Raw genomic sequence first — 27,975 nt, 5'->3', positions numbered from 1 at the left:
CTCCAAAGCATCTCGCCGAATGAGCGCTTCGCCGCCTCGCGCGCTTATTTGCCTTTTGCGCGATCTCCATTTCTCTGTAAAGCCATCGCTTTCTACGTCCGCTATATGCTCACCACGACTGGCGAGCTGCTGCTGCTACTATCTTATCAGTTTTGGAATAGGTTATTACAGTTGTTGTGCTTTGACAGTGTTTGTTGTTGTCGCGAGTGCATGTGCTTCTCAGTCTAAAACCTGTGCAGTGCAGTCTGCGCTCCTTGCCCCGACTCCCCAGATCAACCTGTTCAACCTGCTTAAGAGTACTGACAAGTTTCGCCATACGCTCCAATCAAGAGAAGTAAGTTCGATTTGATGTCTCAGCTGTAGTCTCGCTTAATCAAAGTTTGTATTCAAATCAAAATATCGATTACTGGTCAATTCGCTGTTATCGCCCACATGGGCTTGAGCAACACTTATTTAATTTGTTGATCCACCTCGTCGTTAAGAAAAAATATTCCTGTGGTTATTGTGTTTTCGACTACCTGGTTTAGTCCTGGACTTATCTTCCAACGGTTTTCTTCGTTTCTTCGGTATATTATGTACAACCGTAGGCGTTTCAAATATACGCTCTACTGGTTTTCAAGCATTCACGAAGGAACGCTGTCTACAGGATAAGACTGCGGTTTATGCTTTTTTTCGGGCCAGTTTAATTTGGAAATGAACAGAATGGCATACTTTCCCAGGAGTTTATGGAAATATTCATACGACGGCTCTTTATGTTTCAAACTGATCATGTAAACACATATTCATATAGCCTACATTATCATTACGCTTAAAATTTGATTTTTTGAGTAAATGATTGATTTATTGCTGACCTACTACTGTCTTTAAAATATAATATATTTTTAGTTTTTAAAATCACTTAAGCTATAAAATTATTCAAATAAAATTTAAATTCATTTACACAAATAATTTTATTTTGTTTTCATTTGAAAAACTTGCATCGTAGGCTTATTCTCGGATCTTATATACATTTAAATAATATAAGCGTGAATAGAATTTGCCAAGCCTCCGCAAAACCAGTTGCCAAATGAATAAGTATAATCTCTCAGAAATTTTACAAACATTATGGCAATGGTTCATACTAATAATTAATTCTCAGTCGATAATTATTAGTATCGCCGTCACATCGAAATTAAACAAAAATTTCTTTGGACTTCTTCAAAGGTAGTGCATTCAAATGAATGATATAACGTGAATTGGAATAAGGATAATAATTCATTGATCGACTGTAGGTATAAGAATAATTAATGACATTTGATCAGAAGCAAATCTTTGGGACTGGTACTTTAGATGTTGGTATTAAACCAGTGATTCTAAGGGGAGAGAAGGAAGAAGACCACATAGTTGTGTTTGCGCACGAGAGAGAAACCGGAAAGAAGCGAACGTGAGAGATTAGCGCTGCTATAATTTATTATTCGAGAGAGAGAGAGAGAGAGAGAGAGCATGGGGCAGAGGAGAGTTAAGAGCAGTGTATCTGTTGTGTGTTGTAGCTCTCCCTCGCATACCTTACACAGGCGTTTCTCGTGCGCGCGCGATAAAAAGAGAAAGAAGGTCTTTTCTCGCTGCGCGCGTGTTTCACGAGAGTTTAGAAAAGGTGGGTCGATGGATCGAGGCTGCGCGCTCTTTGCATCACTGTACCACATAATGTACTCTCCTTGTCGATGAAAGTTCTCCAGCTGTTGTCGAGGACGTTCGCTGATATAGCCTTGCCAGCTTACCATCCGTTTATACCTGTCCCAATATGTAGACTCACTGTTTGGCTCGTTAATGAGCTACAATTAACATCGCGCACTCTCTCTCTCTCTTTCTCGCTCTGGCGATTTTATCTTTCCTCATGCAGCCATCAACTCTCAATTCTACACATGCACAATTACTCACTTATCTTTATTTTCGTATTATCGCTTTAAATGCCATTTAGATAATAGATTTTGTGATAAATTCCATGTATCATAACATCGCTTTTGCTAAGTGCAAGCTACGCCCATTATTTTAATATTATTTTATCATGCGTTCAGTTTATTATGAATCGATCTAATTAGACTGTTTACACCCTTAAATTTCGTTTAAAATGTTTTTTTTCTTGACAATGGAAACAATTGGAGTCCTATCGTTTGAAAGGAAAAGTAAATATAGATTTATTCCTTAAAATTAATTTAACAGTTACAGTAAGCTACAAACTTTTATTTTTATTTCAATCTTATGACCATAGCAATAAAATGAATGAAAAATCTATAAAAATATCCTTTCGTTTATTATCGTGGAATTTCAAACATGATATGCATGCATGAGAAGCAGTTATTTTACATACCCGCATACATTAAAAAGCAACACATTACTTTCCATTCGGTACTAACAGTATAATTTACAGTTTTGGTGCTTAAATTTAACGTTTGAAAAATTTCATTATGATGGCATAAAAATTTATGCATTTTTCGATTTCAGATACTTTATCCGTTGAACATTCTTCCATTTACTTACGAAGTGGTAATATCCATGTAGCATTCTGTAAGTGTGACTAAATATTAGCAGAAATATGAAGTAACTGAAATTTTGGTCATATAAATCAAAATCAATTTTTGAACAGCCACATAGTTTACTGTCACTGCTATCGTCCAAACACATTGATATACTTTCAAGTGATATTCGATTACTTATACATTTGGAGTAAGTTTTATTTTGATAAGTGTAATATGGTACGTGAAATTTATTTCATTAGTTTACGAATGAAGAATGACAAATGTAGTTTGCTCGACTTGTTTGAAATAGCCTGTGAAAAAGAACATATTAAAATTCCAAAGCAACAATCAACTGTTAAGCTAAGGTCATACTATTACTCTGAAAATTAAAAACATATTAGACTCACTCCACTTTCATAAGTATGTTTATAATGTTACAAGCATGCGTGGAAACGCGACTTTTTGAGGTGCGGTGAAGAAAGGCAAAATTTTCTTGCGGAAGGATAAACGAGCGTTTACATACGCAGGCGTACAGGTGAGCTACCACCAGCCGGTTCGACGGAGACACGCATACATGTTTAAGCACACATACAAGCGAATCGCGCGCGGAATGAGAGAAAGGCGAGGCTCGCAGTGTGCGTGTCTCGCTCGTTAACGCGTTCTCTCGGCATTCTCGGATTGCAGCGGCTCCGCGCACTCGTCTCGCACGCAAAGTGCGCACTGTTCGTATACGACTCCTCTCTCCATGATTAAACTTTTGATAGCCCTGAAGACAAGTCAAAAGAGTGAAAAAAATGAAGCATCGCTTGATTTATGCCGCCACAGTAATTAACGTATATACATGTACATATACATATACCATGATAACAATCTAGTCACGTTCGGTTCTATAGCTTTTTATCTGATTTATGACAGCTTCGTCGAGCTTTTCCCTTCATTAGCTTTTTTAATTTTTAAGAGCGTTCTTTTGAAAACCATGTTTCTTTAGATTTCCCTCAAACGTTAAAAATGAGTTCCTTTTGTCATTACTTACAGAATAAAACACAATTCAATATAGGTAATAATATTTAAAAATGAGATATTCAAATTGTACTTTTTTAACACGGGTTAGACGGGATCAGTTGATTTTTACGGTATATTTTGTTCAGTTGTAAATTCAATCTTTTTTAGATTTTCTTAAAAACCTAATATGTTATTTTAGAGGTGATAATAAATCAACTGAAATAATAAATATATTTAGATATCGGTATTTATTAAAAAGTTATAGCTACTAAGATTTCTCTCTTTATGCTAATAGTATAGCTACATAGCAGCGCAGTCTGCATAACAGTTTATGACATACTATGATTTTATCAATTTTTTCCCTATTTTTGTGCAGTTAAATAATGTTCTAATAAATTTGTGTCATCTTAGAAAATTTTTGAACAGAATCAATGCTATAATCAACAATTTTGATCAAACAAGCTTTGTAGTTGACTGTTCTTAAAAAATATTTAAAGGTTATATGAATTCGCTATACGTACACATTTTACTTTCTTGAAGACGAAACTTTATTTCATAAAAATTTCCAAATTTGTTAGCTTGATATACATCGTGTCAATACCATGTAGATTCCAAATGCAAAATATGTTTGTGGTGTTTATGCGTCTATGTACGCGCATGGATGTAGTTTGTTGTCTGTCGATTGTTTTTGTGTTCTTCGAGAAATCTTCATAATTTCATTTGAAAATTTTACAAATTAAGTAAGAAATTGTTAGGAGCCTTCTTTCAACATGAAAAAGTACAACGGATTACAATGTCAAACTCTCGTTTCCCTTCTCAAACACCTTTCTATTGATAAATTCATATATTATATATTTGTCAGAAAATAATTAACGATCGGTCTAATTGCGAAGAAGTTGCGATATTTTCAAATAGTCAAAATGAACCTTGTTTCCATTTATACGTTAGCACTTGACATTTGTACAATTTTTGCTTCCTTGAAAAAGCCTTGATTTAACGAGTTTTTAAATAATTTTGCGTTAATTGTTGTAAATTTTTTTATCTTCATGATTAGTGCCTTATATTTTTATTTGATAGCATTTAAATGGTTTACATCTAATAATGGTAATTATTTTGACGTATTACTCCCTTTGAATTAATGACAAATTTCTACTGCAAATGTACATTTGCCCAACTATGGGTCATCTAAATTACGCAATTTGTTATATTGCAAAGTTATTGTGTTATTACATAATTATTGAACTCTTATGGCGAAGAGAAATAATTACAGTTGCCGGAATGTTGCTTATACTATATCATCACTCTGCTTAGTTGTGTTTGAATCAGCAAATGATCAACCAATTATTGACATTTATTCAAAGCGGTTTTTCATTTGAACCTTATTTCTGTGGAAAATGCTAATAAAAGAAACAAATAAACTTGTTTCATTGTCTGTATACAGTAGGGCCAGAATAATTCTGATAATAGCAGCATTAGCAATCCATCAAACATCCGTTCCAATCACAGCTGTTGAGGATCACGTTGAGCAATGAATTTTCTTCGTGTCAATCATTCAACAGCTGCAACTCAAAACTATGATATCACGTTGAAATTTTCATATCGCAGAACCACCAATATCGCCGATAAACAAATGAAACAAATGTCTTGCACAGTACAGGAAAAGTAATAAAGCATGTGCATCTTTTCTTAAATCATTATCTATTAGTTTATATGTGCATTTTTCAGTTTTATAGTTTCATCTAGATGTAGTTCATTTTGTAAGATACTTGCAAACTTTATCTTGTACAATGAATGCTTTAATTAAATATGGTAATCAAAACAATCATGTTACATACCTAAATTATGCGAGGTTTTAATGGAAAGTAAATGATAATGAAGTAATGTTGCTGCTTATTTAAAAGTTATTTTTATTGTGTAAAATTTGTATTATTTATCACAATGACAAAATATTAAATAACCTTTTATAGACTGCAGTTGATTCATTATTTAGACTTCTTTCATGATAAATACTTTATCAGTAAAGCTTAAAATTTTATCAAGATTGGAGTAATACTTGATGAATTATAATGTACGCTGATATTTTCTTGTCGACAAAAATATAAACATCAGCGACAGCTGAAAATCATTGTTGATTTCTTTAATTACTTATGATGGAACTGCTAGATAGAACGCTTCAAAAGTGATTAGTCATCATCTAGACAATAACATTTAGACAAACCGTTGGGGAAAAACGCAATAAATTTTACCTGTTTACTAGAACATTTGCAAATCGGAATCACAAACTAAAATATAATACGTATGCTTACTTGAATAAAATTAATTCTTTTTTTTGAATCTGAATACCGTCATGCAAGTGATATGCGGATACTTTTACGACTGGCATCTGTACTTATTTGCATTAATTGTTTTTTGATTGAAACTTGTATTAAATATTTCTTTGAATTATTAGTAAGATCTGGTATTTAGCTTATTATAATTTGTGCAGAAAAACAAAAAATATCATAATTCTTTTCAGTCTTCATAAGGAAACACTCCGTCAATGCAGTTGGCAGCGTTTTTTATATCTGCATAAATGATGATCATTTCTATTTTTGTCTTAGAAAATACGTGATTTATCGCTTTTGATTATCAATTCATAACTCAACTTTCAAATTATGTTGACCTCGCGATGAAAGCGAAAACGCTAAGTGATGTGATATTTTGAAAGCACACCAGTTTCGCAATCATTCCTATTCTAGTGAAATGGAATATTAATATTGAGTACTCAATTTTAGTGTAAATTTTACTCACAGATCAGAACAATTATATGATTACGTCAAGATAACTTTTATAGTCAAATTGCAGTAGACTGATAAATTAATAATAATAATTCCAATTTTGTTATTAGTCTTCGAAGTAATATCACACGCAGTATGCTCTTACAATAGTTAATATTGTAAAAATTTATAAATTCAAAAACATACAGAGATTAAAACTGTCTCGTTAAAAAAGATGAATAATAATTTGGCGCGAGCGAGTTTCGAAGATTGGAATACTGTTGGTAAAATGTCTATAACTGTTCTCACGCTCCATTTATGAGAGGAGAGTGACTCTTTCTCCGTAAGCGAGCGAACGAGCAGAGAAGGAAAGCTACAAAGTGGCCACGGCGAGCAAATGCGACCTTGAAGGCCCGTACGCATGCACGCCGGAGAGCGTGTTCGCGTTCCTCGCGAGGCTTTCCCCTACTCGTAGCTTCTCTCGGGATACTCTCTCGAGTCGAGCCTTCATTTGCCCCCTCCCTCCCCTTTCTCCTTCCTCTCTCGTAGTACGATTATACTCTATACGAGATGTCTATATAGAGAATAAGTGAATGTATGTTGTTATACTGTTGCGGATAAAAACGAGTGCACATCTAATTTGGGCATTGCAAAGCGTATGTGTGCTGACGTGGTCTCTTCATCATTCTCTTTCGTCTGTCATATTAATTCAATTCCTCATTTGTCAGCTAACTTTCGGACATCTCCACGTAATTTTTTACATCTTCACGAACATTCATATTTCAAATAAAAATATCTACATATAAAATTCTATTGCCATCATCATAATTCATTTTCAAGAACCTTCACCTAAATTTAAAAATACCAGATCTGAGCCCTAGCTCCTCGGTCAACAGCTTTCTACCTATATTTTTATTTAAACCTATTAATACTTCAATACATTATTTTATCGACAATTCTTAGCAAAACAAAAAATAATAATAATAATAATAAATACATAAAAAATAAATGAAATAAGTAATATCAAATTTTACTTCATCCATGCGTACGTGAATGAATTTCTAGCGATGCAATAGTGGTTTTCTTTGAAAACACCAATACTATTATGCACTTCGTTCAAATTTCGTAAAAGTAAATACAATTTTTGTGGAATCTCCGCAAACAACAGTATGTACCAAGTATAGTATGAAAAAATGTAGTAAAAAATTTATTGCGGCCCACATTTTCAGCGTCGACGTCTATAAACCCTCGGTAGTTGAATAATATCGCCTGCCAAAAATAAACATAAATTCACTTGAAATAAAAAATCTAAAAATTCAGCTGCCAATAATCATTAATGGCTATTAGTTTACACCAGTGGTTAATAGATTGACAGAATCATTCGAAAATTTATTTATGGGTATATATTTTAACATGATTGAAAAGTAACTCTTTTTGTTCATTCTTGTCCTCCGTAAATTCAATTTCACTTCAATATGCAGATAACAATTTGATTTGGTACGACAGTAATATTTATAGCGTGGGTTATATTTTATAGTGCTACTTTATCTATAAAATTAAAGAAAAACTCGTGTAAAACATGCTTCCAATAAACCTTTGTGGCGTCGATTGAAATTTAATATTGGGCGCGCAGTCACTTACGAGTATAATCAAAGTAGAGCAAGAAAACTAATTAGACCTATAAATTAGAAATAAGTTTCTACTACGTTGAACGATGTTCATTTACCAGGATAAGCTTATAGTATACGTAACTCTTATGACGCAATAGACGATAAATTTTCGCTGATTGATAAATCTAAAATATTGAATATTGGAATGATTATATGACATATACTTATTTGATAATAAAAGTTAACGGCAGTCAAAGTAGAAATCAAATTTAAATTTCGACAAAAATAAACAACAGTCCTTAGGAACTGAGGACCGTAATTTTGTCTGCTTCCCACTATGAGAGGAAAAACTGCGAAAAATCATTTTACTAATTTTATATATTATCTACTTTGGTAACGGGTGGTTAAAAAAGGTACTTAAAAATGATATGCGTTTGAAGAAAACGTAAGCCGTACGCAAGAAAAACTTGACAAATGAGAGACAGTGTTCACAAACAGATCATAGTAGTTTTGCGTTTTGATTGATTTCTCTTTTATCGTTAAAGCACATATAAGATGCGATCAACAAGCTAAACAGAGTCGAGGATGTACAAACAAATAGGTGTAATTGCTAACAGTTAGTTAAAGCAAACATTGCTGTTTCAGCGATCAGGCGAAACTCGCTGAGGGACCAAGCGAGCAGAGTGATGCGCGACTGGAGGTCAGCTGATTGCAGCAAGCTGACAGCTAGTTCGGCGGCAGTGATCGCGAGCTGAGACAGCCGGTGGCATCCCCCGAGCTTGCGCGAGACAGATCGAATGCGACCGGATGGACGCGCTGGTGAGGATGAGTGGCGGCGCCCCGTCGACGCTAGGGCTCCAGGGGCTCGCGAGACCCGAACACTCGCAGATCATCTCGATCAGGTCCCCCTCCAGCGTCGGCCTCGCTAGCAACGGTATCAACGCCGGCCCTCGGCCGCCCCCCCACGCGCTCGCCGCCGCGGGCACAGTGTCACCGGTCAATGGCTGCAGCAGTGGCGCTGGAGCAACGGTGTACATCGGCCCGAGCAGACTCCCGGAAGCTCCGGCCCCAAGTGCACCGGCGCAGCGACACGTCGTTAAGATCAAAATACAGCCGAGCTGCGAGCCCGCGGCCAAGCTCGTCTCGGCGGTGAGACTCAGCCTCGAGGACGATCAAGACGGCGATGCGCCCGAGGAGGAGCTCGCGGCAGACAGCTGTCTGAGGATAAGCGTGGGCGGCAGTCTCTACTCCGGCAGCGAGTCTTCGTCGGAAGAGATGCACCATCAGCAGCAGGCAGAGCCGCGGGAGCAGTCCTGCTTCTTCTACAGCAGTCCTCCAGGCTCGATGCTCATAGCGAGCGGCCAGTGCTCGCCCTCGGAGACTCTTGACAGCGGCACCTGCAGCGACCTCGACGGCACGCCGCCGCCCTTGCCCAAGAAGAAAGCCCCGGGCACACTGCTGCTCGAGGCCGACCAAGCCAGTCTGGCCGACGCGGATCCTCGGAGCAAGTCAACCTGCGGACCGATACTGCAGCAGCAGCGCGGGCAGCAGCAGCAGCAGCAGCAAGAGCAGCAGCAATCGGCTCGCCATAACAGGACGGGTAGTCTGACGAGCAGTGGCGCCGAGCTGGACAGCAGCGACGATAACGAGAGCAGCATCAGCTGCGACTCGCTCAACAGCGCCGAGTTGCCGCTCGGTCTTCGCGCGTCGAGGAGCCTCGAGCTGCACCAGGACGACGACAAGCCGCTTGTGAGTGAGTGCACGTACGAGGAGCGCCGTCGCGAGCTTCGTCACGAGCAGCAGCAGCAACAGCAGCAGCAAGCGGTGCAGCGGCCGCGTTACCTCTACGAGGACGATCGCCACTACAAGTTCCACGTGAACGAGCGCGAGGAGGTGAGCAAGGCCGAGCTCGCGGCCTCCGCGGCTCGGAGCAACGACGGCACTGGCAACAGCGATGACGAGTGCTTCGCCGGCTACAAGAACCTCAAAAGGGAGGCAATACGCAGCGCCAGGGGCACCGTGCGCGGCGTCAAGAACCGCGTACGTGCCGGCATCGCTACCTTCCTCGAGAACCCAGCCACCAAGGTCAGTCGCGCGACGCGCTCGCTCCATTCACTTCTCTCTCATATAGCTTCATCCCATTGCACTAGTACTTGTATACTTACTTTCGCCTACATCTCCGTACTGATTATCCTTTCTGATTTACCTTAGGCAATAACTGTTCACTTGACTCTTTTCCCCAAGCTGTTGCTTGTTTATCATTGCTCTTTCTCTCTCCCATTCTCTGTCTCTCTCTCTCTCTCTCTCTCTCTCTCTCTTTCTCTCTCTCGTTATATACATATATAATGCTACTGCTTCTGTTGCTTTGATAGTTGGCAAAATTAATATTTTTCACTTGAATATATGTATGTTCACATGGCGATAACGTAGTTACCAGAGCCTGGAATTATGGATAAAAGAAATCAATATTTGCGTAAAAATTAATCAAGTTTCTGGCAAGTACATATAAAGAGAGTTGCTATTATACACGGTTCTCATTAAGTACAGCTGCCCGCAAGAGTCGACCGGATCCAATCCGGTCGGGTATAATTCTTCTCCTTCTGTTGCTTTGTGCAGGATCGCGTGGGTGAATTACGTGAAGACGCTTCTCGTGCAGCATCTTCTCTCTCTCTCTCTTTCTTTCTCTCTCTCTCTCTATCTATGTCGACGTCGATGATTGCTTGGGCGCCAAGAAGAGTACTTTCGATCGTGTAGCCTCGGGAGAAGCTGATAGATGTACATACATGTAAAATTGAAGGTTTTGCACGTGCGTAGCGCTGTTTCTGTCTCCGTACGATGAGTCAGAAAAATTGAATGCAAATACAGATATCGTTCACTCTTCGATGTCGCGTTGAAATTTGAGTTGAAGCTCGAAAATTTTGAAAGGAAACGTCTAGGCCTGACCTCGCCCACTTTAGTCAATGTGTACGATAACTGTACGCATACCGTTCACTCGTTCGTTAACACGCGCAGCTAGGTGATAGATCGTGCGGTCTAACAGCGCGCAAGTTGTAACGCGCGTCGAAGGAGGCTATCTTACATACATACGTACACACACGTGCGCGTCCGCTTGTTGTGAGCGTCGCCGAGGCACGCGCGGAGAAGAGCTTGAGGCACTAGTATGAACAATACTGCGCTCGGCGCGGCGCCTATCGTCAAGCCAATGGCTATTACACGAAGTGCAAAGACTTTTCACCTGCCATACCGCCACCTCCACTATACGCAACATACTAGTCCGTTCGACAGCTTTTACGTCACACTTCGTGCTCAACAACAATCTATTAAAGTCGATGATGCATTCAATCTATCCTATAACTATTGGATGTATGAGGAATTCCGCAAAATGTTAACTTTCAAATTATATGCACACTCTCGCTTGAGTCATTTTTACGCAGTCTTTCATATATAGAACTAAAAAAAAAACAAAAAACCTTAGCCTTATGGCAACAAATATTCATTACACCTTTTTTCGCTCATCGCAGGTTTAAAAATAATCATCAAAGAGAAACAATCGTTCGTGGTATTTGCAATTTCTTAAAAAATTAAGAAAAATATATATTAAATCGAGTTAAAATTCGGTTTTTACATTAAAAAAACATATCACAAACCATATGTTTTGTTATTTTCTACTTAAAATCTTACAGAGCTTGATAAACAGGGCATAAAGCTCTCAAAGAATGCAGAACTAATACGTTTAATTAATATTTGTATATGCTTTTAAGGTTTTATCAAAATCATTATATAGAACAGAAAATATATTAAAATATGGTCTTTGGCATATTTCGATCTGAGGAATTCGCATTTCAGATCAGATTAGCGTTTCTTTCTTCGTTTTTGATTAAACTTCGGAAAGACATGGAAAATTATGTTTCTCTTTTAATTTAATTTCTGACCATAACGATTTCACGCGGTTTCAATACTTTCACGAACAAAAAATGAGTGCAGTGAAATCTCGATAATTCAAAACTTAAGATTTCAAGCTTTAACTTGGAATTATACAAATTTTTTAATGACCAAGACACAAATATATGCAAAAATCTCTCAAAAATCTAGGCTTAAAATTGGAAACATCACGAGGTCTTCGAATTATCGAGGTTTCACTTTACCACTAGAAAGCAGAGGATGGACTATAGTATTACAAGAACTCATAATATTGAGAGAATGCAAATAATTTGAACATTAAAAAAATATTGTTTGATTATAATATTTTTTTATACAATTTCTCACATGTCCCCGTAATAAAGCACTTCACAGCGCCTTTAATATTTTTCGCAATGTATAGTTATATTGTCGACGATCAAGACAGCCGTTGTGTCGTAAACACGCTTTTCCTGTAGAATTCACATCAATCGATGCTACGATACTACTCTGTAGTAACAAGCACAAGCATGTGCAACTTCGTCAAATTGATATTGGATAGTTGACATTCCCGAGTTGATGAATTTATCGAACTAAACGCCTCATCGTATTTTGTGAATAATTTATTATCTTTTCAAAGTCAATTATTTTCAAAGTGGAATTTTTCACAAGATTTCCAATCTTTATTAGCAACTTATTGAAAACAGCTTTTCCATACACGAAGAAAACAAAGTTACACTTAAATTTTTAGTTTACCGTTTCAAACAAATTCTAATGTATAATACACGTGTGTATAAATTTTTCTTTATGATAAGTAATTTATTAATAATGAAATGAGACTTATTTTCCAAAACAGAATAGACTTAAAATTAATTATCAGTTATCAGGCTCGTTAACATTGGCGTGCGAAAGTAAAAATTAAATTGTCAAGGAAACATCGCGTACTGCAAAAAATAAAATATAATCGAAAGAAAGGAGAGATTTATCAAGCAATATATGCGGATGCAACTTATCAGTCGTAGCAACAGCAAATTTCGACCGAAATCGAGCAAAATTTGCGCAAAACTTGAAATGCGAACGGAGGAAAGCGCAACGACGGAGTTATCCTTGATTATGTGCGACTGCAAGAGGGTACGTTTGCAATGAGAGTAGGGAGAGGTAGAGAACCGAGAGGAGCGAGACTTGAGAGCGAGAAAGATAAGCAGGAACCGGTATATGCCAAGCCGTATGCGCAAGCGATGTATGTGCTGCACCGGATCTTTATGGGCGCACTCAGTGCGCACACAGGTGCTTTTACCTACCGCGCGGCCTACTATCTCTCTCTCTCTCTCTCTCTCTCTTTCTCTCTCTCATTCTCGAAGGTGTTTGCAGCTCGCGGCAAGCTGACGTTGCAGCATTTAGTCGTTATGATTGCGTGCTTGCTGACTTAATGCTATGAATTTAATAGTTGCCTAGGACGCGCGTCTTGCAGACCTCTCTCCTTCTCTCTTTGCGCAACAACTCTCCTCCAATTTTACAGTTACAAGCGCGTGCAGGCATACGAGCGAAGCTGACTTCGATAAGCGCTCAGTATTTTTCCTTTTCCAATTTTTAACTTTGTATATGTGTATTCGGTATATATATATATATACCACCACGAAAGCAATCACAAGCTTTATCCGATTCGTAGGACGTCATCGTATTTATAAACGCAAGGCTAACTTTAAGGTCAGTTAAAAAATCAAATATAGACTTTTTTATCGCATGGAGAATAGTTATTCCTACACTACTGAGCATCCCGCTATTCACCAATATAGCCATGTACATTTTTCATCGAACCATTGACGCTTATTATTTCTTAGAAATCATTTGATTACCAACAAATTCTAAACCACGCCCGTGATGATTCAAGTTCTAACATCGGCAAGAATTTGAATAAAATGTTACTTTTAATCATTATTGTAACTTTTTCACTAATCCTAATTAGAGAACTGCTGAGATAGCATAATGAATTGAAATTAAAACTAAATCTACAGTTTGATTCTTGGTAAAGATATAAATTTTGTAAGACAAATGAAGTCTTAACAATTATCACTGCAATTCAGCGTTGTTTGTCCAAGTAAAATCAATCCACAAAGGAAATGTTCGCCAATTTTCAAGGCAATTAGACCACACCTCTTCTCTGCTATAGCACTTTGACCTATCTGACGCTAAATTAAAGGCTGCGCAGAAAAGAGAGCTTGCTACCTACATCCTTTACTTTTTTCGAATTGCGTGTGTCTCACAAGGGCAACAAATTTGCTTATGAACACTTTTGTAAATATAACAACAAAGGGTATAAGAAATACGTTTGTACCATTGCAAAATTTATTTGAAAAGCTCAAAGTTTGTTGGCTTGTCAATCTATAACGGTTGACGTCGATGAAATGATTGGCAAGTAATAGAGACTTAATATAAACAGTGTGGGTATAGAGAAAGAAAGAGGGAGAAAGGGAAACCTTCGTAAAGAATAAAGTAGGTAACAAGTGAAACACTGCGTAGTACGACCCAAATAAGAAGAAAGCACGTGCGCGTGATCGACCACTGCACCTTGCACTCATAAAGCGCGCGTATACGTCTCGGGAGGATGCAAGGTTATGCCAAGACCACGCGCTGATGCGTCACAAAGGGAAGCGCGCCACTCAGGCGCGTTTAATAAAGGGAACGAGAAAGAAAAAGTCGTATACATCCACTTGGTTTCGTGTACTCGTCCGTATGTATTATTGCTAGCCCCGGTAGCTCAACTTTACCGTAGGAAGGAAAAATTCGTGATCGATGTACATGGCCCTCGGTCAAATGGAATTGGTAAAAGGATTTGATATATTTCGCGAACCAGCCAATCAAACAGAATCTGAGCGCGGCGCAGTGCTTCGAGAGCAGCGTAAATAGTCGGAGATTAATGCTGAGAGAGGTCTGCATTAAAAAAAAACCAAAAAAAAAAAAGCTTGAAATGCTCTAGAAAGCGAGAGATTGGTCAAATAAAAAAGCCCGTAGCCATTCGCAAACAGCGAGCTTTTATGGAAGTTGGAAAGAGAATACTCTGCATCGCGGGGCCAGACAGCTGTCGTATTTGCAATCGGATTTGATTTTTTTTTTCAGTTTCTCGCAACATCCGCCGAGCCAAACACAAAGAAACAGCGCGACGATATGCGGCGCGAGTGTGTTTTGCCACAGTGGCACGTCTGACAGGTGGAAATAACCGTTGGATTGCAGTTCTTGCGCACGACCGAGATACGGTACGTCCGCAGAACCGGTCGCTTTATACTCGTTTCGGCAGATCAAGTAATATACGATTTTATTTATCGGAGGGTACATTCCTCCTATACTAACACTAACAGCCACTGCTAATAAGACAACACTTGACTGGACAAGGTGAAAATAAATCTGCGCTGGAACTAATTTGACATCATTAGCAAGAAAATCAAATCAAGCAAAGCAGTAATAATTAGAGAGGTAAAGCATCGCGAATGAGAATGAGGAGCTTTCCCTGGGGCTGCCGCTCGCAAGATTTCGAGCTGTGAGAACCAGGAAGATGGAAGCGGTAGTCCGGGAATCCGCTTGTTCGAACCGGTATTTCCCCACGCGATGCTGCGATGCTGCGGTACGCGTGACCCCGAAATTTCGCTCCCTATTTGCACGCTCTTTTTTGCGCGCGCACCCACCGCGTTCCTCCACAATAATCGTTCAATCGAAACGCGTGCGTGCCATTGGAACGAGCAGATCACATGATTTACCACATTCAATTTACCAGCAACGCAACTTGCAGACTCATCGATTGGCTTTTGAGCAGGTTTTCGTTGATTCGGTCGATGAATTGCTAGAACCTAGAAAATATGTGTATTGAATCAACAGTCACGGATCAATGAAAGATTTCTAAACAGGATTCACTGTGTATACGTATCACATGAGGTGCTATATCCAAGGTTGTAACTAAGTTTGAAGAGTTGAGGAGGGGAGAGTTTTAGTCGATCGACTCTCAGTCTGTTGACAAAACTTCTAATGAGTTCACCGTATATACTCCGTGATTTATTGTGATTCGTTTCAATTACTTAACCGTACGTTGCGTGCGTAAGTTCTAGCCAGTGTGTTTGCAACTTTTCATTATTCTATCTTGAATTTGCGTAGATAGTGGTTCTGATTTATTGGCAAAATCGACGATAGCTTTCACAGGTGACCTGAATAATAACGAATGGAATGACTATTTCGAAGAATCGGCTATATTAGCACTGCAGATCCATTAATAGAAAGAATTATAATGAAACAGGTAAGAGTCGAAAAGCAAAGAGACATATTTTCTTGATAGCGAAGAGTCAGCTGAAACGTGGCAGTTGCTCGCGATAATCCGTTGGTGAGTGTTCACTCTGAAAATCGATATTAGCAAATAGTTATCGCGTGAGAGTCAGCGTGTCGATTGGCTGAGAGACGAGCCAGTTCATATCCACAATAACACAACGTGCCAATGTTTTGTTTATTTGCTTGTTTGATACCATGGCGAGAAACAAAAGACCGCGCGCATTCCGATGAAGCTCAATTATTGTAAATCGATAGATATTCCACGAGCGAGAGGTAGAGGCATTAAAATTTTGCGCCTAAGCGTATATACGTACGTAGCACTTGCAAACGTTTTACTTTCTTTGTCGTTTTTTTTTATTTGGAGCCTCTCATTTTTCAAATTCCACGAGCTGGGCAATGGAAAATAAAGAAAAAAGATAGAGAAAGAGAGAGAGAGAGAGAGAGAGAGAGAGAGAGAAAAGTATTGAGCGTGCCGATTGGTTATTGGCATAAGCCGTACTCATGTCAGTGGACGCAATTAAAGCTAAGTTTATAAGCTAGGCTCGTCGCCGACTCGCTATATACGTCGCGCGCCGCAATGTACGTGTATACGCATGGCTTATACTCGCAAAAGCATTTACACTGCTCGGCAGCGAGGTCTCTTTCGTTTTATTACCCAAGAATTTAATTAAGGTATTTTACTTGGGCATCGAGCAACGAAATTGCGCAATAACTACTCGAATCCACTCAATAGTATTTGTAATTGTACGCCCGGAGCCGCAGAGACTCCCTCTCTCTCTCTCTCTCTCTCTCTCTCTCTCTCTCTCTCTCTCTCTCTCTCTCTCTCTCTCTCTATCTCTCTTTCTTTCTCTGCCATTCTAGCAATGAATATTAATAAATAATAGATCTATCGGGTTTTTCAAAACTTCGGTAGACGTCACGAAGTAATATTATAGTTATGACTTTAGAAACAATCAAAAGTGCTTTGTTAAGTACTATAAATTAATCTTGATATTTTATTTCGTACGCAACAACACGTCACGGATTGTATGGAGTTTGCGCTATTTGCTTCTTAGCACAAACCCCAGAACGATGAGAATAAGGAGAGCAATTGCTACGCTTATGAATGTGCTAGTCTCGGAACTGATGATCCTCATGGCTAATGCAAGAGAGCAGTGGATTATGCCCTCAGTAATGCGTCGTTATTATATGAAAAGCCACTTTCTGACTTAGATTTTGCTTTTCAACTTATAGAATTTATACATCTGGTACTTGTGGTTTCTCTTTATTGGACCAATCAATTTTTCTTGGTGATGCTTCAATAAATATTACGAGATTAGAAATCTTTCGGTTAATAGGTCATATCTCAAGCAATCATTTCAAACGCGTTGATTCGAGCAAAACCCAATTAAATCTATCCAAGAAATTTTAAACTTAACAAGTATACCAGCATATTTCGACTAGACCACGCGACAATCCTATCAGATTGACGTAATGCCCCAACTACTTTTGAATGATTTATTATAATGGTTATATCTGGCAAAATAGAAAGCTCCCGGTTATTGAACTTTTTTTCAAAAATATTCCACGTTACCGTCGGCTCTTCTCTCATACATACGTTTGAACTTCTCAACAATGTTCACATACAGCGTAGGGTTTTACTCGATTTCAAAAATTCTACACGCGTCTTTACGTTGAACTTTCTCCTAATACGTGTACACAAAGCCCTATATGAACTACCTGTTAAAGAGTGCATTTCATAATTCGTTACTTTATCTCGCCTATAATCGGTGTAAGCGACAGCAGTCACGAAATGACGCATTTAGTTTTCTAAAAGAAAGTCCGAAAAGAAAGTAGTAGACTATTTCTTCAATTTCCGATGTGATTAACAAGTTAATCATTAGTAAGCTTGCGATATTTTTTTATAACAGATAGATGAAATTGATTTCTTATAAGTATATTTTACTCGTACATCAAGCCACGCAATCCATTTCAGACGCATTATTCAACCAGTATTATTTTTATATAAATTATCAACTGCAATATTATGTGTTGTCTGCATGATTGGATAAAACATTTAATTGAAATCAACTTTTAGTAAACAATATGTAATATTATTTATGATAATCTCTAGAATAAAAATTTATCGATACGTTACAAAACAATCATATACTTTTAATTATCTACATTTACAATATGTTTTTCAAATTGCATTTGTACGATTACATACTTGAAACTTACTACTGACCTATTTCACGTAGTATGCAACATAGGATAACCTTCAAGTTCTAAGGACTACTGCTCCTTTGAACTTGTATCTTTCGAACATTAATTACTAATATATCCACAAAAGAAAATTTCGAATTTCGAAAACTCTTATTATTACATATATAAAATTGCACAAATGAAGCTATTTTTCTGTAAATTCAATCGTAATAATCTACAATATTTTTTTCAACAATAAATTACCGTCTTTAGTTTTTGCGAACTTTATTACACGAAAAACAATTCTTATACACTGTGCATACAACGCAAAACTTGTTTTATCGCATATAAAATATAATGGCAATAAAAAAAGTGAAAGATGCCATCTTCAATATTTGTTCAGCGTTACTGAAAAAGAAAAGAGTCAAAGTACTTTTATTTGTGTCATCACCTGTATATTGTTGATCATCACAAAGTGAAACTCAGAAATCATGCAAGGTTCCGCAATCGGCTTTTGTCAGATGACCCTCTAGAAATTGTTGTAAACCTCTTGAATTCCAAGCGCATGAGTAATGGCTGTTAATGATACGCTCATTATTAAATTTCTCTAAGCAGATTTCTTCCTAGAGGTAAAAAGAAAAACTCATCATTCGAGTTGAAGATATAAAATTATAGGAAATGAAAAAATAAAACGTGAATTTTTTGCACTAGTAGGAAAGTCACACTGTACAGGTCTATCGTAGACACGACCGGACCTGACTACGAAAGACAAATCGGATGGGAAAAAGAGAAAGCAGGTCAAAGAGTTGCGTCGCGATACAACACGGCAGGCAGGCTATCAACGACAACTTAGCAGCTTCTTCATGCTCTTTCCGAATGTTTCTGATACCTCGTTACTTTAACGGTTTTATAATAATAAATAATGCAAATAATTCAATATATTATAAAAGCAATAATATCAAAATAATCTTTTTGTTAATAAAAATCAAAATTTGAAATTATTAACAAGCTCTGATTCATGAAGCAAATTTACAGGGAGTACTCGAGACAAGAGAAAGCAAAGATAAGAATCATATTAATTAGATCAGACAATAGAGAGTCGTGTTTCGTATTGGAAAAAAAATCATTTTACAAAATAAATATCTTCTTGTCTATATACGTTCGGTACAATTAATCTGTCTTGATATTAGCGATCGATTTTAAATAAGCGAACATTGCATTGTTGGCAATAATGCCGTTTCAGCATTTTCTGCATCTGCAGAGGATTATCAGAAGCATATTATTCTTCATCATCTATTATATATCAGAAAAAATACTTGTTATTCTCAGCTAATTCTGAAATAGCTGATAAGCACGAAAGGATATTTAAATAATTTTACTATGCATCCAATTTTACTATTGACTTTTCAAAACTTCGAGTAACGATGAGCTTATTATTGTACATTTATATAGTTTTGAAATTTTGATAAATGTTAGAAATACGTTGCAGACGACGTTCGGTGAAAACGATCAGGAGACGAAGAAAAATATGTATATAAAGAAGGTGGTAGAGAGGGTGGGAGTCCTGGACAGACGGCGACCTTGAGCGCAAAGGTGCGCATCCTGTATACAATGCATACACGTTTAGCCGCGTGAACGCGCACGCATAAAGAGCAAGAGGGAAGGTGCGGCCGTGAACCAAAGTTGTGAAGGATGGAAGCTGCCGGCAGAGCTTCTCACATTGATTAGCGTGTGGCACTTGTTCACTCGCAATCAGTACTGGACCAGGGACAGGGACGAAAATTGCGTCACTCCCTCCCCCCACCCCTCACACTTTCTCAATGTCTTTCTCTCGTACTTATCACGTCATATACTCCTCTGCTCTATTCCTGGTATTTCATTAATAAATCCGTGCGTTTAGCTCTACAAAATCTATTCTATCCTTTTTCCAGCATAGAATTTAGAAACATTCATTGTATTAACGAAGTGGGTTTACGATAAAATTTTTGTGACAAATCACGTCAGCTGGAAATCAACTGAAAGCTCACTTTTACACAGATATATGGCACGTAAATGTATTTGTAGCGAGCAACGAGCATTTTCAAAATCCTTCGAGTAGATTTTAGAAACAAAATCCAAGTTTAACGAATGAATGAAAATGTACGTGTGGTAACGTCCATTTACAAATCTTACAAACTGGGAATGAAAAATATTTTAGAACTTGAAAATTCTATGAAAATTTTTCGACGATACTTAATTTAATGTCTCATAACCAATGTAAAATTCTTTAAAATTTGTACGTATGTCCCATGGTTGCATCTTTCTGTTACAATTAATTATACCTTCTTGTCTTAATGAATACAAAGAGTTTGATGGATATTCATTTCAATTAAATAAGAAAGTAGTGGATGTGCATAGTTTCGATATAATATATTTTAATTTTTCTCGTTCGTTTCTCTCTCTCTCTCTCTCTCTCTCTCTCTCTCTCTCTCTCTCGGCATGAAGTATTTAAAGAAAAAAAGGCAAATATGTCCTAATAAAAATAAATGTATTGCGTGAAATAAGCTTATTTCTTTTCCAAGATGTACGAACCTTTCTGTGCTTTATTCAAATTTGTAACGTACAAGCTAACCCCTGTAAGCTTTGGCCATTTCATACATTATTAAATACGTTTATTTTTCATCGTTTGAGAAACCACAAGCACATGGCTGGTAGATAAAAAAATTATACAGTTCACTAAAGAATTTTCGATTATTATTTACCACAAATCTATAATCATTGACAATCATGCTAGAAAATTACAAACATAACATAGTTTATTTACTCATTCATTATACGTTGGTAAAAGCTTCTAGAACATGCGATATTCAGTAAGTTTAAAATACTTTCGCTTTATTTTTTTGTAGTACTTACAAATTTTTACGTGCGCCGTAATACACTCACAAGAGTGTTGGGAAATTTGAACGCCACCGTATATCCCACGACCAATGACGCACCATAATTACGAAAAAAAACATTATTTCGAATAATAAAAACAGTTCGCAAATAGTTTCAGGAATTGTTGTACTTATATTGAATGAGGTATTGAAAAGTAGGAATTTATTTTAAATCGCGTTAATGATTGTTTACATATTACATACAATGTGATGATGAAATATACGAAATTCAGCGGCACTAACAATCCATCATCGAATAAATCGTCAATCGTGTTATGCACGTCTATTACGTGTGTCCGTAATTATTGCGTACAGGGTATACCCGAATAAAACGTAACATTTTAACGGCTTCGAGTGGACAGCTTTGTATCTCTATTATATAATCTAGCACTGACGCCCACATTGACTGAATAAATTAAATCTTAGTTGGCGAAAAACTACGTAAATAAGAAACGGATGAAAATAAAGAAAGTGTCTGTCGATTATTATTATTGAATTAGAAAATGGTACTAAGCAAAGCAAACAAAAGTTGCAGTTGCAACGAAAACTTTTTGCGGAGATGACGTTTACCGGCTAGTCGACTAAGGATAGCCACATCAAAGAATTTTATCGTGCTCAATACTAATTACAGTGAAAGCCAAGTAGCTCACGCCGTGCGGCATTGAACTTGTATTAGTCGCGCGCCGCGGCCTTGCTTCGATATCCAACGTGAGCTGTATAGAGAAACGGCGCACGCCACAAGACCGAACGTAACGGTGAATTCCGGTCAGTGGGCGACCTGATCTGTCGTAACATTATCCCAGTTATCGCGGTCTGTGATGGTGAAATTTTCTATTTGCACCTTCTCAAGATGAGTGTTAAGCTGCCCTTGTCTAACCAACTTCAACACATCCGTTTTGATTGTAATCTCAGCTCCCACGTCCCTTTGCCAACACTAGCTAGACCGCACTCTTCGTTTGGTAGTTAATTCATTACAAATTTTATTCGATCGAAATGTGAAGTAAGTGCTCACAGTTATACAATCTACATTTGTGCAAACGGCAATTCCTATTTTTACCTAACGTCAAACTATTATTTACCGCATATTTCAATAATAATTAATAATTTTTTAAAATTAATTATTACTTTTCTAAAATAAATAAAAACAATATCTATTGATAAGCAAAAAAAATGGGATGATCGAGAATCAAAATGAAGGTATCATACTTAATAAATAATTGCAATAGTAAGAAATCAAAAATGAAAAATAGCTAATTTTTCATAAACATATTTGAGAAATGCAACATATTTTTAAGAAAATTCACACAAATATGATGCGCTCGTAATATAATGAAATATTGTCGATAACCGGTATTTATCGTAGGAGGCACAAAAATGTATTGCTATAATTGTCAAATTACGGATGTAGCTGAAGAAATTGAGCGACTTTGAGAGAAACGGCTGGTCAAAAGTAAACGTAAAAAATGACAGGTATGTGTGGTAATAAAGAAAACAAGATATAAGTTGGCGTTGCGCGCGTAGGTAAGCAAACGGGTTTGGTGCCGCGGGTGGTCACGTTGCTCGTTTCCTCTTTCTCTTTTGCAATCTCGCAATGCAGAAAATTATCATTCCGCGTGCTGCGCACAGCATCGGTCGCGATTTCATGCTCTGCGCAACGCATAAGACATGTCATTCACGTATGGGACTGCTACTGTATGGTTTTGCTATGTGCGACGCGACCTCGTCGGAACTCAAACCTAGACGGCTATGAAAAATCATCCATCCGTGAGCTCTTTCTCCAGTTCATCTTCTTTCTTTTTCTCATAATGCCCGAGAGCACTTGCCTGCACGCCGACGATGCTAAATGAATGTTCCAAACATGTTTCAGCGAAAATTTTGATGAGTGTGCAGCATCTTCGTACTTTCGCAGTAGAATGCTGCAGTGCTTTTAGACTGATTTCAAGGACCAAACTAGTGTAGAGTAAAAGCCGAATGCACGCGAAAGCAACGAAACGGAGGCTGCGGGCGAGTCAATGCAGAATGCCGCTTTTCGCGAGTAGACTCGGAGACGAACTGCCGCGAAGGAACGCCAAGGCTGTTAAAAAAGGGCCGGCGCGCGACGAGGAATGACGATCGATTGCATAATGTGTTCGGAAATGCGCGGATCGTATAACCATGACTAGAGCGGAGTGACGGGATAAGTGGAGCGTTGGCGGAGCCCACTGCTCTCGATCTCCGTGTCGTCGTACCTCGAGATTCGTCTAAAGGCTGCTTCGTGCCTGTCTGCCAAAATAGACATGTCCGATGTGCTAGTACTCGCCTCAGCAACTACCACGTGTCGTCGGTAAATTGGCAGTGCAGCAGTTACTCCGCCTATGAATCTGTCCTATCCATTGATTACCAACTCTCCATTCAATGTATATTGATGAATATTGATGAATATTGGCGAGTGGGGCCATTCCGCCTGCTATCAATCAGCTGTATACGCCGCACAAGTAAGCGCTATCAAATCCGTGGCAGCTTAATCGCTAATACAGACATTGGTTCCGCGAAGCAACTGGCCTCTCGATCAAAGAAGCACGGAACAGTTTGAGAGATAGTTTCCAAAAACAAAAAGGAAAATCTCGAGAGGAAAATTGTGCGATCACGGAAAATGCGCGCTCGCGTCAGTGGAATAGGGAGGCGCTCTGGCGCGTGTGTACCGCAACGTTTAATTATGCTCGCTCCGCCGCGGCAAATGAACCTGTTATGGAGGAAATTGCTCACACTCGGGCAGCAATGAGATCATTCGTGCGAGAAGAGCGCTCGATATAAGAATCACGTGCGCATGCATATACGCACGCATGCCTAGGTTCTATTACTCCGTGCCGGGACATGCAGCGCCGTATTCAGCAGGTTTTTATGCCTTTGCCTCCCTAGCCTAGCCATTCTTACGCACGCAACGGTATCTTCAGTCGCAGCTATACATTTTCAAATAACCAGCTTGCCCATAGTCAATAATCACGTGGCAGCTAAACTCTCCGTGAGCACGTTCTGGGCCTTTCAGAAGTATCAGTCTCAGTTAACGAACATTCAATTTTCTCGTTGCAGAACTACAAAGCAAAGGATGCCGGCAAAGTGGTCGTCTACACGACAACCATGGCTATCGTCCGAGAGACGTACTACCGGTGCGTAATGGTCAAGCAAATCCTCAGGACACATATGGTCAAGTACGAAGAACGGGATATGTATATGTCGTCAGAATTACAGACCGAGCTCAAAGAGAGACTCGGTTGCGAAGCCATACAAGTGCCGCAGCTTTTCATAGATGGTCAATACATTGGGGTAAGCTTGTTTTTTCCTTCCTCTCTTCCACTGCAACACATTCGACGCAGAGTGCAAAGTTTCACTCACCGATCTCAATCTCATTGGCATCATTGATCAATCGCTTACCGTGGCGGCGCGTACGAGCTCGGCGTGCTTCGTGCACTCGCTGACGATTTCACGCAATTTACATAATACCGCGTAGTTTCAAAGTGCACTTAGCTTACGCAACTAGCAATTCTTGGCAATTGAGAAAGTCGCCAACATAAGATGTCAAAAGAGCCGGCGCTTTGTATTTCACATATTTGCTAGTCGACTGAACCCAATGTTATATCATTTATAAAATATAAATGCTGCAGTTTTTCCGATAAATCGATAAATGGCGCGTTACTTATATACATTTAACGCCTATTCTCAGTAACATATAGCAACACGTGTGTAATACAGCAGAGACGAAATACTGATACATCTTTCATAAACTGAAACACATAATAAGTTCTTGTAATTGAATTCTAAAGAAACAATTTGCACAAATCAATATTCATATAGAATCATAACAAAATAAAAGAATTTCCATGTAATGGATATATCTTCAAAAAAGTGAAAACATTCGAATTGACTAGGAAAATGTTGTAATCGGTAAATCATTAAACAAGTATTTATGACACTTGAGTCAACAAATACTGGTCGAACCTTGTGTCAACAGAAGGTAAAGTGAAAGTTTTTATATCTTCGTTGGTATAACATATGTTGCCTGATTATATCCGCGTGTAATAGACTTGTAGCTGTCATGGAAACAAATATAAATCTTAGCATATTTATCATACAACGTCGTATAACGACAGTATATTAATTTGAGTTTATTATTTTTTTATTTAAAAGGGCAATTAAATACACAGCATAATACTTTATAGTTATTCAATACAAGTCTATTACTCGTGCCATTGTAATTATAAATTTTTTGAATTTTATTATGATATGATGTAAACTTTCTTCTTCGCGTTGTCATAACTTTTTTATCTATAAGTGCATCATAAAAAATATCGCATTTTATGAATAATGTTACCTGGTTGATGTATCTACAAAATATTATCATGAACCGTCCTCACAAATGGTGTCCAACTTAATACTATTTAGATGAAAAAAAAGTACATTAATGATTGGAAGAAGTGATGTTATCAAAAATACGTTTGTAGAGGTGATTAAATTATTTTTATTCGTTTTATTTCATGCTCTAGATAGGGTCAAATACACTCTAGCAAGTGCACAATTATCTTGATGACGCACTTAGAAACTAATGTGTGTTGACAGTGAGACAGATGCAGAGTATCCTCTTCCAGCAACGTATTACATACTTAAGCCAAGTGCTTCTATCTTTCCTTTTATTTAGGTATTATAAGGAGTTATAAGTAAGCCATGGCAACGTTTGGAGTTTGACAGTTAATAAAAACGTTATAAAATAAAAGCAATACAATATTAGATTTGAATTTTGAAAGTTAAAACGATATTTAATGGCATTTAAAATATCATTCCGATAATACTAAAAATTAATCTTTCATACTTCTTACGTATTTAAAATTTGTCATTTATTGTTTTTACTTAAATTTTTAAGTAAAGAAAAAACTGTAAAATAGTTTTCTTTATTGAGGAATAAAATATGCACTAAATTTAATAATAAAAATGCAACATGATTTGTACAGGTAAATAAAACAATAATTTGCTTTTTGTTACAGAATGCTGATAAAGTTGAGAGATTAAATGAAACTGGCGAATTACGTTTGATGCTCAAACCTTACAGGGTAAGTTTATTGAACAGTAGAATGGCATGTTGCAATGGTTGACTGTCACTGTTGGATAAATAAAAGTTAAATCTAATCGAGGAAAAATGTTCTATCTTTTGAAGAGTCTGAACGCCTGCAATACGTGCCAAGTTTGTGGAGGTTACCGACTGCTGCCATGTCCTATATGCAATGGGAGCAAGAAATCATTGCATCGTAACGACTTCACCACCGAGTTCATCGCGCTGAAATGCATGAACTGTGACGAGGGAGGATTAGTGCGCTGCCAACACTGCTGAAAAACATTCGTCACGTTGTACGTAAAGATTGTTTGAAAGTTCACTGATTTCCCATAACAATAATGAATTTCAAGCCGATCGGTCGACTCGAAGAGATTGAACACTGTGACTTTTTACGGAAGAATAAACTGGGCGTCACTGCTTTTGGAGTCAGACTCTCATTTTCTTTATTTGTTTTTTCTATAAACGGTCACCAGTTCATCAACCGTTTTTCATACATGAACGGATTACGAGTTTGCTACTGACCGCTGCTGTAATTATTTTATAGATTTAAAGAATTCGCTCGATACGACGCAGTCGGTATTCGTCGGTTTTTCGTGCACTGGTCACTGCTAGTTGTTCATCACTTAATATTGTTGTTTTGTTATGTCAAGTGCCTTTCGCGACTTTGCTCGCTTTTTTTATAAATCAATCTATCACTGCCGTTTATTGTATCATAGATTACTGTCTTTCGTGTTAAGTTGATGTTATGGTCAAAATTTGGTGACCTTTATTTCTATTCATTATGTTAATTTGTGTAAATATTTTTGTCAGTTATCTTTGAAAGAAACTATTTATTGAGCTACAAATTGTCAACTGCTAGTAGTTATATAATGACTGGATCGAAGATTTTTAAGCTAGTTGTTAATGATCAAGGCACACCTATTTCAAATCATTTTTTCTTTGTGAAAAAATAATTTAAAATAAATCAAATTTATGTGAAAACAATTTTCGTTTCATTTTTGATTGAAGAAAACTGTATTATGCCTTTTTTGATTGAATTTGGATGAATTACAGTGTGATTAAATATTCTTACGTACTAAGCAGGTTCAATACAATTGTATTTGTGTGATCTCGCGCAATAAAATTAATTGGTGATGGCCTTGAAAGTACTATGCAACTTATATTTTATTCAATTACTACAAATGCAATGGGTCAATTTCATTGAAACAATTTTGACTTACTTAAGTTGAAATTGGATATTTAAAAAAAATTATCAATACTGAAAATATCTGTCGAATATAAACATGTAATAAATGTAATATCTAATTTCTAATGATTTCCAAAACTAACTTGAGAAAAGAAATTCCGCAGTATAGAATAACTAATGAAATTGCTGTATTTTTTGAATAATGGTAAAATCATACTTATAATATTAATGTACATTTACGAAGAATAATGATTGAACGACGTTATGATTTAATATTTGTGCAATATTTAAAAATATAGTATTGTTTAATCAAGTGTATAAATTTATAAAAATCATGTTGTATATACCCGTTCTAATAAAGTTGTCTAATTTCTTAAATATACTCTAATATATATTTTTTTATTTCTTAATGTTTCTTTAAATTCCTTGTCTTGTAAATTTGAAATGTAGACTATCCAAATTGTTTTCCTTTCAAAAATTATTAAATTCAGGAGCGATTAGTGTTTACGGAAACAGATTAAATAAATTGCGTGAAT

The 27,975-nt window shown here is 37.3% G+C and overlaps 1 protein-coding gene across 1 annotated transcript; it reads left to right on the top strand.

Moving 5' to 3' along the window:
- LOC131663178 (glutaredoxin domain-containing cysteine-rich protein CG31559-like) lies at positions 1-27,808 on the top strand. Its single transcript, XM_058933376.1, has 5 exons — positions 1-334; positions 8,509-9,948; positions 24,240-24,473; positions 26,186-26,251; positions 26,356-27,808. Exons 2-5 carry the CDS (start codon positions 8,671-8,673, stop codon positions 26,527-26,529), a joined length of 1,752 nt encoding a protein of 583 aa, XP_058789359.1. The 5' UTR covers positions 1-334; positions 8,509-8,670; the 3' UTR covers positions 26,530-27,808.
- The last annotated feature ends 167 nt before the right edge of the window (positions 27,809-27,975 follow it).

Source organism: Phymastichus coffea, unplaced genomic scaffold, assembly GCF_024137745.1.
Source record: "Phymastichus coffea isolate CEN01 unplaced genomic scaffold, Cenicafe_Pcof_1.1 PCOF00031, whole genome shotgun sequence".
Taxonomy (NCBI): Eukaryota; Metazoa; Arthropoda; class Insecta; order Hymenoptera; family Eulophidae; genus Phymastichus; species Phymastichus coffea.
The sequence above is the reverse complement of the archived record's forward strand: the minus strand, read 5'-3'. Positions and strand labels throughout refer to the sequence as shown.